This window comes from Etheostoma spectabile, chromosome 11, assembly GCF_008692095.1.
Source record: "Etheostoma spectabile isolate EspeVRDwgs_2016 chromosome 11, UIUC_Espe_1.0, whole genome shotgun sequence".
Taxonomy (NCBI): domain Eukaryota; kingdom Metazoa; phylum Chordata; class Actinopteri; order Perciformes; family Percidae; genus Etheostoma; species Etheostoma spectabile.
The window spans coordinates 22,720,186-22,732,233 of NC_045743.1; the positions used below are offsets into that span (position 1 = coordinate 22,720,186).

A 12,048-nucleotide genomic window follows, 5' to 3' on the forward strand; every position below is an offset into this window, starting at 1 on the left:
CTGTGCAGCTTTAATATGCATGGGGAGGTTGTTCCATCGGGGGGGGGCACCCACTGCAAAGGCTCTGTCGCCCTTATTGTTCAGCTTTGATCTCGGGACGTCCAAGAGCAGCTGATTGGTTGACCTCGGCGTTCTGACTGGAGAATGGTGGCATAAGAGATCAGCCCGATAAGAAGGCGCCAGACCATTTAAGGCCTCAAAAACAAGCAATAAAATCTTAAAATCAATCCTATAACGGACAGGTAGCCGGTGGAGGGAGGCCAGGACTGGCGTTATGTGTTCCCGTTTTTTAGTTTTTGTTAAAAGGCGAGCAGCTACGTTTTGGACTAACTGTAGGCGATGTAAAGAGTTCTGTTGTCAACCCATGGTTGACGTTTTCAAGGCCTTTGGGAGGAAGATGGGGCCTTTATTTAAGCTAGAAGTCTTAACTGGAAGAGGCTGGTCTTGATGACTGCACTGATTTGTTCATTGAAAGTGAATGACTTGTCAAAAATAACACCCAGATTTTTAGAGAGGTTTTGGGAGGTTAAGGGACCAAAGTGCCACCCAGTGCGTCTAAACGTCCAAACGGGATGATTTCTGTTTTATTTCCATTCAGAGTGAGGATTACTCAACAAAGATTTTAATGGGAGAATGGATTATTTCAACCCAGCCTTAGATAAGCACAGCGAGGCAGACTAAGGACCATTATTTCTGAATCGTTAATGGTATCGTCGTACTTATCACAACGCTGTTTGCTTACAGGAACTCACAAAGCTTTGTTTTTGTGGTTTGGCATCACTTTAAATGGCTGGCATTACATGTCACTGATACTGTAGGTGTCCTCTTCTGACTATTAACAGAACCCAACCCACCTCCCGTTGAGCTGTTTTCCAAACTCAAACATCCTGGGAAAAAATAAGAACATTTTGATTTTGTTGGTACTAATATTGTTACAAGTTAGCGTTGAGTTAGTCTTTCATTGCCAGCTCTATCTCAACAACGCTGTGAAGTAAGTTTCTGGCTCCTCCACAGATGCATTCAGGGATAGGAGAAAAAACCCGCTCTGGGTTGTTTGCATTTCTTTAAACCAATCAAAATCGTCTTGGGCGTTGCCAAGCTCCGGACCCAGCGACGTTGGCTCTGCAGTATAGTCTCAGGAAGGAACAATCCAATAACGTGAGCCATTTAATTTAGCTGATACATAAACCTTATTAGCTCTTACCAGTGTATCTCAGTGTGTATTTAGTTCATAGAAATCCCACCAATCCGCCCCAAAATGTCCCAGTTCGAGAGAAAAGGCCCTGAACATATTCTTTGTTATCTTTACAGTCATTCCTCAAAAGCACCATCCGACTTGTCATTTCCAGGGTGTAGCTTGCTAGTCGGAAGTGTGCTGTTGTTTCCCGAAGCAAAGGGAGTTTGAGAACGGCAGCTCATAGAGAGCCGAAGGGGCCAAACCTGAGCGCCGGATGTCAGGCTTTTTCCTGGAAATGTACTTCCGTTGATCCAGACTAGCGTTGAGTCGACCAAAAGACAAATTCACAAACAATCTGCAGCTCTTAAAGAGGGCTGATTTGTCTGCATTCCCTGGTTGGTTCATGTCATTGAGACTTCAAATGTCAGTATCCTTTCACTGTTTCCAGATCAGGTGGGAAGAAGGGAGAGAGCCAAATCCATTCTGGATTTGTGAGGACAATACACATATTTACGTACACAAAACACATTTAGGTTTCCTTAAATATATTTTTTAAAGAATTGAGACCGAGACATGTACTGAGCGGTACTTTCTACTTGAAATTATTGTCAATGGATCACCAAAGTGATGACACTTCATCCTGACGGGAACATGAATGTCCCAAATTACATGTGTTGTGTATAAGTGTTCAAGTACTGCATTGAAAATGTAACTTAAGTAAAAGTATGTAAGTATCACCAGGAAAACATCCTCAAAGTATTATAAGTAAAAGTACTCAATGCAGGAAAACTGAAAAGGATCCAGACTGCTGTGTGTTAATGGTCTCATCTCAGCTGGACTTGTAGGCCGTTATATTGTTGCTAAATTACTTTTATAATAAAACATCAGATTTTATGATGGGTTTTGTGTGTAAAATTCAGAGATGGCAAAAGTACTCACTTCCCGTACCTAAGTAGAAGTACAGATACTTGTGTTAAAAAATACTCTGGTGAAAGTAGAAGTACTGATTTAACTTCTTACGTATCTTCTTTAAGTAAAAGTAACAAAGTAGAGGCTTTTACAGAAATGTACTTAAAGTATAAAAGTAAAAGTAGCCTTGCGAATGACAAAGCTACCTGGTCCAGACAGATGTTACGGCAGAACACGCTGAGAAACTACAGTTGACATGTAGAAAAGGCTCTTTATATGCCATTGGCTACCTTTTAAATGGCCTAAAACATCCCATATACTGTCTGATTATTGGGACAGAGACTGGGACTCCAGGTTAATAAGATTCTGACTGAGCAGCCAGATATGAATTCAGTTGTGATTCTGTAAGAATTCACAGATCCATTGTCTCTTTTTTTAATCTTCCCCTTAACATTTAAAGGAATCTACATGTACAGTACATGTGTGTGGTCAAATATGGCTTTTGGAAAGAAAATAACCGATAAAATATGAATTACTAAAAAGACTTTAATGAAGAAGTTCTCCAGCAGATTGGCCAGGAGTCCTTCTTGATGCCTACTGTCTAAAACATCTCTCTCAGAAAAGGCCGTGGATGATGGGAATGTCTTGCTGCATGTCTGTTGAATCCCTGGGATCTCTGTTTTCTTCTTTTTACATCATGTTGCCATCCATACTACTATGTGCTATCTTTACCTCCATCCAAACGCAATGATTTGCCGCAAATTAATCTGTGGAGTCGTCTTGTAGTGGTGCGTCAAGTGCAACACACAGTATTGTCCCATCCAATTAGATTGAATTCTGTACTGATGATGCAGACAATAACAGTAACTCCAGGGAAATTATCTGAAAAACTTGTTAGTGAGGACTAGATGAGGTCTGGATTTAAAGCTGATTCTGGTTTCCAACTCGGGCCCAGGTGTGTCTGTTAGAACTCGGACGAGACATCTTCTCTCTGTTGATGCTTTATTACAATCAAGCCACATGTAACCTAGGTAACAGGTGAATAACACAAACAACTAAATCACTAGCTAACTTACTTCAAATGTGCCAGAACTATAGACCAACACAACAGGCTTAAATGAACGGACAACATCAGCTATACAACTTCCAGTTCTCAAGGACTCACACACACAATCTCAGCTGATTATCCTCCAGACAGCTAGTCTCAGTAAATGTACTTAGTTACATTACACCACTGCATGGCAGTTGATCCAACACCTGTTGAGATATATATATATATTTAACTCCTGTTTCATTTTTCTTTCTCTTAAAGCCTGTGAGTAAGCACTTTCCTTTTTGCGTAACTGTGAACCATATAACGAGTGAGTTCCTGGTATCAGGATGATGCACACAGCCCAGCCTTTTAACCAGCTGTGAGTTTTCTCTGTGGTGTTATGTCAATCAGCATGTTGACAAGGATATTTCCCTCCCTCTCCACATTAGCCTTCACCTGCCATGGTGAAAGACATTGTTTAGGCTGACACATTACTCTTCCCAGTGGTCTTGGATTGTCTTTTATTCTCAGTCCCTCTGTGCGTTCTTTCCCCCCAGGAGAAGGAACGTATGGAGACCAGTGGCTGCTTGTTCGGAGCTGACGGCCGGTCAGCCGTGTAACCTAACACGAACGTTCAAGGACCCATTCGTCCGCTACAGAGCCCGCGTCCAGGCCTTCAACGCCACCCAGACGTCCCCGTGGACCGTGTCTGGCCAGTTCCAGCCGCTGTCGGACAGTGAGACACACACTTATGTACTCTGTCAGACAGTGAGACACACATTACTTTACTCTGTCAGACAGTGAGACCCACATTATGTACTCTGTCAGACAGTGAGCCACACACTTAGGTACTCTGTCAGACAGACACAACTATATACTCTGTCAGACAGTGAGACACCACTTATATACTCTGTCAGACAGTGAGACACACTTATATACTCTGTCAGACAGTGAGACACACTTATGTCTCTGTCAGACAGTGAGACACTTATGTTCTCGTCAGACAGTGAGACACACTTAGGTACTCTGTCAGACAGAACAACACTAATATATCAGAGTACATACGTGTGTGAGACACACGTATGTACTCTGTCAGAAAGGAGACACACACTTATATACTCTGTCAGACAGTGAGACACCACTATGTACTCTTCTCAGACAGTGAGACACATTATGTCTCTGTCAGACAGTGACCACTTAGGTACTCTGTCAGACAGACACACACTATATATACTCAGAGTACATACGTGTGTGAGACACACACGTATGTACTCGTCAGAAAGTGAGACACATACTTATATACTCTGTCAGACAGTGAGACCACACACTTATGTACTCTGTCAGACAGTTGGACACACGTATGTTTCGTCAGACAGTGAGACACACTTAGGTACTCTGTCAGACAGACACACACTTATATACTCTGAGTACATAAGTGTGTGAGACACACACTTATGTACTCTGTCAGAAAGTGAGACACACACACACTTATGTACTCTGTCAGACAGTGAGACACACACACTTATGTTCTCTGTCAGACAGTGGGACACACACTTATGTACTCTGTCACTGAGACACACACTTATGTACTTTGTCAGTGAGACACCCACTTACAGTTTATACTCAGTCAGTACTAATTTCATACAGGTGTAAGCGATGGTTTCTTCTATTATTTAAAATAAAGACACAGGCTTCCAATGCCGGAACCAAGACGGCACTGCACGCCTCACTTTATTCAACCACAACACACTCAACCGTCAGAAAATACAACACTTTATCCACTTCCCCACTTTCCCATCACAATAAAAACTATAAAATACACAGGTCATGTAAACGGCATATTCCGGTTGGATAATCAGAATTTCACCGCACAGAATTAAACTGGCATTTAAAGGGTTAAAATCCTGTAAATGATTGAATGTTAGGCAGTTTTGAGCAAGTTATAAGTTGTTTAAGTGATTCATGAAAGAAGCAGAAATACATATTGATGTATGATGATTTAATATCAGTTCTTTGGACATGTAGATTTTTGCCACGAAGGTGTCCAAAGGACACAAAATGAATCAATCAAGTATAAAAACATGTCAGAGTAAAAAACAATGGTTTTAAAAATGTTGACTAAAAAGAAAGTGTCTGACTAAATTTCATACCATAATTAGTAACACAGCAAAAATGATCACAGAATGAAAAAAAACAAATGGGACAAATGTACAAATATGCCTGAAGAGGGCATGAGGGTTGATATGTACTCTGTCAATGAGACAAATACTCTGTCAGGCAGTGAGACACACACTTCGGCCTCGGCCTTAAACAAGACTCCGAAGCCATGGATTTTTTTTCATTTGTTACATTTATTGTCTGTCATCATTCAAACTCCATATTGAAACGTTTTCTTCTTTCAACTAACAACTGTCCTTCAGCAGAGCAAGAAACTAAAATGCTGTGACGATACACCACGTACCAAGATCAATTAACACAAATTATTAGTTTATAATGAGTGTAATTCACTCTCACTATCAATGCATTTATGGGCAATCCATGTCCAACGTGTGTAACTTTGAAATCTCTCCATAAGTGTGTCTCACTGTCTGACAGTGGCTTGAGAAAGTTTACACACCCATGCAAAAGTTGATTAAAAAGAGGAATAAAAAACATCTTTTGGCATGATCTTCCAGCGTTATTCAAAAACATTTAGAAAATCCAACCTTTTAAGGACAACCATTTTCTTTGTGAATGATAATGTATTGTAAAAATAATGATTTCCTTAAACTACGGGGGCAAATATAACCCCCCCCCCCTTTTAAATTCCAATAGAGGCAGGCACATTTATTTTAAAAGCCAGGCAAGCAAGGCAGCTTTATTGTTGTATAGCACATTTCAGCAACAAGGCAATTCAAAGTGCTTTACACAAAATCAGTTTGAACAATAAACACCAAGTAAAACAGTTAAAAATCACAAGCATTAAAAACCGTAAAACACATGAATAGACAGTTAAAAACAAGAGAAAAATAAAACACAAGAATAAATTTACAGTGCAGCATAAAATTTAAGAAATGATTAGTCTTTAAAGAGGCAGCATCAAATAGAAAGGTCTTCAGCCTTGATTTAAAAGAACTGAGAGTAGCAGCGGATCTACGGTTCTCTGGGAGTTTTATTCCAGATATGAGGAGCATAGAAAACTGAACGCTGCTTCACCCTTTTAGTTCTACTCTGGGGACAGAAAGCAGACCTGCCCCAGATGACCTGAGAGGTCTGGGTGGTTCATAGTGTATAGCAGATCAGCATATATTTTGGACCTAAACCGTAAGTGATTTATAAACTAGCAAGAGTACTTTGAAATCATTCTTTGAGACACAGGAAGCCAGTGTAAAGACTTCAGAACTGGAGTGGATGTGATCCATTCTCTGGTCTTAGTGAGGACTCGAGCACAGCTTTCTGATCAGCTGCAGCTGTCGATTGATTTTTTAGGGAGACCGTAAAGACCCCGTTACAGTAGTCAAGTCTACTGAAATAAAGGCAGGACAATTTTTCCAAATCCTGTTGACACATAGTCCTTTAACCCTTGATATATTCTTAAGGTGATAGTAGGCTGACTTTGTAATTGTCTTAATGTGGCTGTAAAGTCAGGTCTGAGTCCATGACACACCAAGATTTCTGCTGCTTGTCTGTTGTTTTTAACATTGTTGTTTGAAGCTGAGCGCAGACTTTAATCGTTCCTCTCTGCTTGCTCCAAAAACACCACCTCAGTTTTTCCTTCATTTAATTTCAGAAAGTTCTGGCACATCCAGCCTTTAATTTGTCGATGCACTAGTCATGTTTTGTATTGGACTATAGTCCCCGGCGTAAGGTATTGTAAATTTGTGGTGTCGTCCCATAACTATGGTAACTTATTTTGTTTTTCTCCATAATCTGAGCCAGTGGAAGCATGTAGATTAAGAAGAGGCCCCAGAAATGGAGCCTTGCGGACTCCGCACGTCATATTTTGTACGCTCAGATGCAATTACTATAGACACAAGGTAATCCCTATTCTTTAGGTAGGATTCAAACCAGTTAGTACTGCCAAAAGGCCAACGCAGTTTTCCAATCGGTCTAGTAGTATATCGTGGTCGACCCGTGTCAAATGCAGCACTGAGATCAAGTAATACTAGATTGAATTTTTGCCATTATCTGTGTTTGGGTGTGATGCATTAAAGACTTTGACAAAGCCGTTTCAGGCTGTGGTGTGGTCGGAAACCCGACTGAAAGGTATCAAAACTGTTGCTTAGTGACAATATGGTTGAGTTTTTGAAAGACTACTTTTTCAAGATTTTACTTAAAACGGAAGGTTTGATTTGGCCTATAGTTTGCTCATTAGTGACTTGTCTAGGTTGTTCTTTTTTAAGAGTGGCTTGATTACTGCAGTTTTCAGGGCCTGTGGAAAGATACCTAAAGAAGAGATGTTGTTCACAATCTGTAGAAGATCAGAAGTCAAACAATTGGAAACATTTTTGAAAAGTCCCGTTGGTAGACACTCAAGGCAACAGGTCGAGGTTTGGATGTTGAATAATGTCCTCCGTTTGTATGGTTGATCGTGTGAAATTCTGTCATATTGGAACTATTTTTGCTTGAACACTGGGACACACTATCCTGGACTTGATATGGAGGCCACTGACTTTGTCTAATCTTTTGATTTTGTCTTTGAAAGGAGTCAAAGTCATTGCAGCCTTGATAAAATTTCAGATGCTACTGGTACTGGAGGGTTTGTTAACCTATCAACGTACAACAAAGCACGGGAATTTTGATTGTTCTAGAATAATATCGAGAAAGGACCTTCTTGCATTCCTCAGTTCCAAATTAAATGCAAGTCTCTCTCTTATAGGAGTTATAATGGACCGGAGATTTGTGTTTTTCGCCACCTTCGTTCAGCTTTCCTACACTCTCTTTTTTCTGTTCTCACCAGTGACTTCTCCATGGAGATCTTTTCTTACCAGATACAACTTTGACCTTAGTGGAGCAATGGCATCAATACATTGTGATTTTACAGTTTAAATTATCTACAAGCTCACTGACTGATAGCCCAGAGAGGGCTGGTGTGAGGAAAAAGCTGAATAAATGTCACTGGTGTTTTCAGTGATATACCGTTTTCTGATTATCTTTTGTTTGGACACTTTTGGGCACAGAGATAGTGCCTTTAAAGAAAACACAGTAATGACTGAGACGCAACGTCAGTCACCACACCTTGGAATGTTCAGCTTTGGAGACATCAAGTCCAGAGTGTGCCCCTTATTGTGGGTGGGCTCCGTCACATGCTGAGTCAGTCCATAGTTCTCAAAAACACAACACAGCTCTTTTGTCCCCCTGTCCTGGGGGCTGTCAACATGAATGTTAAAATCACCCGCAATGATACACAATCAAAGTTAATGCAGATAGACAGCAGTTCAGTGAATCATCAATGAAGGTTGCACAATATTTAGGTGGCCTGTAGATATTAGAACATCGCTTGAGGGGAGAATCTTAATTGAAAGCAACATATTCAAAAAAACAAAATTTCCATAACATATTTGCGTACAGTGGAATGAGTCATTAAACAAAATGGCGCTCCACCTCCTTTCTTATTCACTCTATTCTCACTAATAAAACTGAAGTTAGGGGGAGCTGACTCGATGAGAACATCAGCGCTGTTATTATGGTCAATAACCAGGTTTCAGTTAAAACATAAAATCTAGATTGTGCTGAGCATAAAATCATTGATTAAAAATGATTTTCCTGCCAAAGACCTGCCGTTTAGTAAGGCTAGTTTTAGTGTGTTTCATTTTTTGGACAGGCTGTAGCTGACGAGGAATGGATGCTAAATTTGCTAAGTTTGCAGTTAAGTGCTTATTCACCATTCTTTTCCTATTACCTATCACAACAGAAATTGAGGAAGAATTGAATCCACAGGGCCCGGCTTGTCTTGAAAAGAGTCAGTAGTATCACTAGTCCTGCACCAAGGCCCGGCACATTCAGCATAGTTGCTTGCCAGATTTTGCACACAAGCGTCCTTATCAGTCTGGGGGGAAGGTATTTTCTGACTCCTGGTAGTGGTGCTTGGCGTTTTACTTTTTGCCCGGGGTTGGCCATGGGGGTGGAAGGGGTGCATAATTGATGGGGGAATAAGGGAAAGGGTGTGTGGCACATCAGTAGAGACAGCGATGAATCCTCAGAAGGTTCGGGGTTGGGAAGGTTTGAGGGGTGCTGGACGGGTGAAGAGGGGAGTGGAGGTTTCGTGTCTCTGCCCTCTGGTCTCCCATGGTCAAATCTTTGCACAGGCGGGGGCTGTGCTGGATCACTGCCGCACTTTGTTGTGTCTTCCTTTTGTTTTGTGACCTTGGCAAGGAGCAGATGTGTACGCAGAAAGTAAGCAGATTAGAGGTGAACAGCTTTACTCCTGCTTGTTAAGGGAAAGTCTATCTGCTTTAAAAAGGCAAAAAAAAAAAGGCAAGTTTATTTCTTGGATCAGGATACTGTACCATCCTGATAGGTTTCCTTGGAATAATGCCCCCCCCCCCCCCCCCAACATCATCACATACCCATCACCATACCTAGAGATTGGCATGGGGAACTTACATTAACACCTCCCCCAATGCAAATCAATCAATTATTCATTCACAAAGAAAATTGTTGTCCTTAAAAGGATCATTTTCCTTCTTTTTTTTTTTTACTAAGGCATTAAGATAAATTGCCAAAAGTGTAAACTGTAAAGCTGTATGTACCCTTTCAGACAGTGAGACACCCTATTGGAAAGATTTCAAAGTCACACACATTTCTTCAACCAAACCCAAAAGCCACAGAGCACGGTAGAGGGTGGCAATCTTCTATGGCAAACATAATTGGTCCTTAAAACATAGAATATGCAGTCTACTTAGTACACATGTGTCTTTTTTCAACATGTTGTAAAAGGAGTGTGTGCAAGTTCCGTCCAACATCTGAATGGTGAGACTCTTTGCTTCGTGTTTTTTTTTTTTTAAACGATGATTACGTTGCTTTGTGTCTGTAGCTGTTCTGGGACCTCGGCCGTGTCGGTGTCCGGCTGTGGGAACTGTCTGCTCCTGCACATAAGAGGTCCAACATGGGGGCAGCTGAAAGACTTCTACAGAGAACTCATCCTCCATGTGCAAAGGACAAGGGATGGTGTCAGGTATGTGTCAGCTCCAAGCTGTATCCACACAAAAAACAATCTAGAAATTGGTTATTTTATACGAAGGATCCTGATTTAAAAAAAAAAAAGGATTTAATGCAAGATCCTGAAAGTGCGAAAGTATGACCACATCACACCCATTCTCCACTCACTTCACTGGCTTCCCGTTTTTGCTGGGATTGAATACAAGGTCTCAATTCTCACCCACCAGTGCATCTATGAAATGCCCCCCCCCCCCCCCCCCCCCGACCGAAGAACTACTCATCCCTCACACTACAACACGATCCCTCCGCTCAACAACTCCAACCGCCTCCTAATTCCCAGAACTAAGCTCAGCACCTGGGGGATTGTTCATTCTGCTCCGCCGCTCCTCGAATTGGCCCTCCCTGCCCCGTCTGAGGAACGCCCCCCCCCTCCCCTCCCCTGACCGTCTAAGGGCACCACAGACTTTTGAGACTTTTAAAAAGGACTAAAACATTTCTTTTTAGCAGAACTTATGAGTTTTAACTTTGCACAAAATGTCGTTGCACTATTATAGATATTTTACACTGATGTTTTTTTCCTTGATTTATGATCTTACTGTAGCACTTTGAGATTTGTTTAAGTAAAGTGCATTACAAATAAAATGTATATATATTACAAATACTATATGTAAAATAACCAATTGTGTAGGAGCTAGAGCAGGAAAGCGAGGTGTAAAAGTTTCAGCGTCCTGCTATCGTTCATGCAGGCTCACTGTCGTGGCTACTGCGACGCTAACGGAGCAGAACAGAGAATGCGTTAGCATTATCACAGCAGATAAATGTAGTGGAGTAAAAGTACAATACTTCTGCCTGAGATGTCAGAGTAGACGTAGAAAGTGGCATGAAAAAAAAGACTCAAGGAAAGCACAAGTACCCCAAATTTGTACTTAGTACAGTCCTTAAAAAATGTACTTAGTTACATTCCACCACTGCTATACAGTACAGTGAAGCCAGCATCTCAACCTCCTCCCCGTGGGGCTTCTGTCCTCAGGGATCAGACACAACACTGCCCTTAAAGCTGGGATGGTTGGCCAATCCACAAAACACAGAGCGTAAACACTAGAGATGAGCCGGATACTCGGCTGAAACGAGTATCCGGACGGATAAGCACTTTTGCCAAATACAAGTATTATACGAGTAATACGAGATTCTTTCTTTCTCTCTCTGTCTCTCTCTTACTCACACACACACTCACAAATACCTGGTGTGGAAATTAAAAAAATACTAAAAACAAAACAAAAAATCCCATTGATCATAAAATTTTAAAAGTTGGAGAAATTTACATTGAGTATGAAAAGTCTCGTCTCTTACATTTTACTTCATATTGCAACCGCATGTTTTGTATTCATGGTTGCAAAACTGTTCTGTATATAGTTCGTTACCATGACATCTGAAGCTCAATGCTGATGCTGTCTGGAAATAGTTTTCTAATCAGCAGAAATCTACAATTTCTGATCAATCATACAATTGCATGCTTAAAATAACATACGGTTAAAGCCCCGCCCATTTCAAGACAACCCGACCCACTTCCGGGTTAACTCCTGTCCACTTCGGGTTAGGCCCCGCCCAGTCCGAGTACAGATACAGATAATGCTGTAATCGCTCATCCCTAGTAACAGTATTATGATCCAGTCTGGATACCTGATCTTGCGTGATTTGACTTCAGACAAGAAAATAAGGAGCTGACGTTGGGAAATGTTGCTTAGGTTCATGCAAAATGGAAAACAAAAACTAGTAAAGTACAACCATC

At 41.2% G+C, this 12,048-nt stretch overlaps 1 protein-coding gene across 1 annotated transcript in view; it reads left to right on the forward strand.

Annotated features, from left to right (window-relative positions):
• LOC116698442 (uncharacterized) overlaps window positions 1–12,048 on the forward strand; it is a 29,820-nt gene that overhangs the window by 1,474 nt on the left and 16,298 nt on the right. The window contains 3 exon segments of the mRNA XM_032530381.1: window positions 3,677–3,855; window positions 10,135–10,146; window positions 10,149–10,275. Of these exon segments, the coding sequence (XP_032386272.1) occupies window positions 3,677–3,855; window positions 10,135–10,146; window positions 10,149–10,275 (318 nt within the window).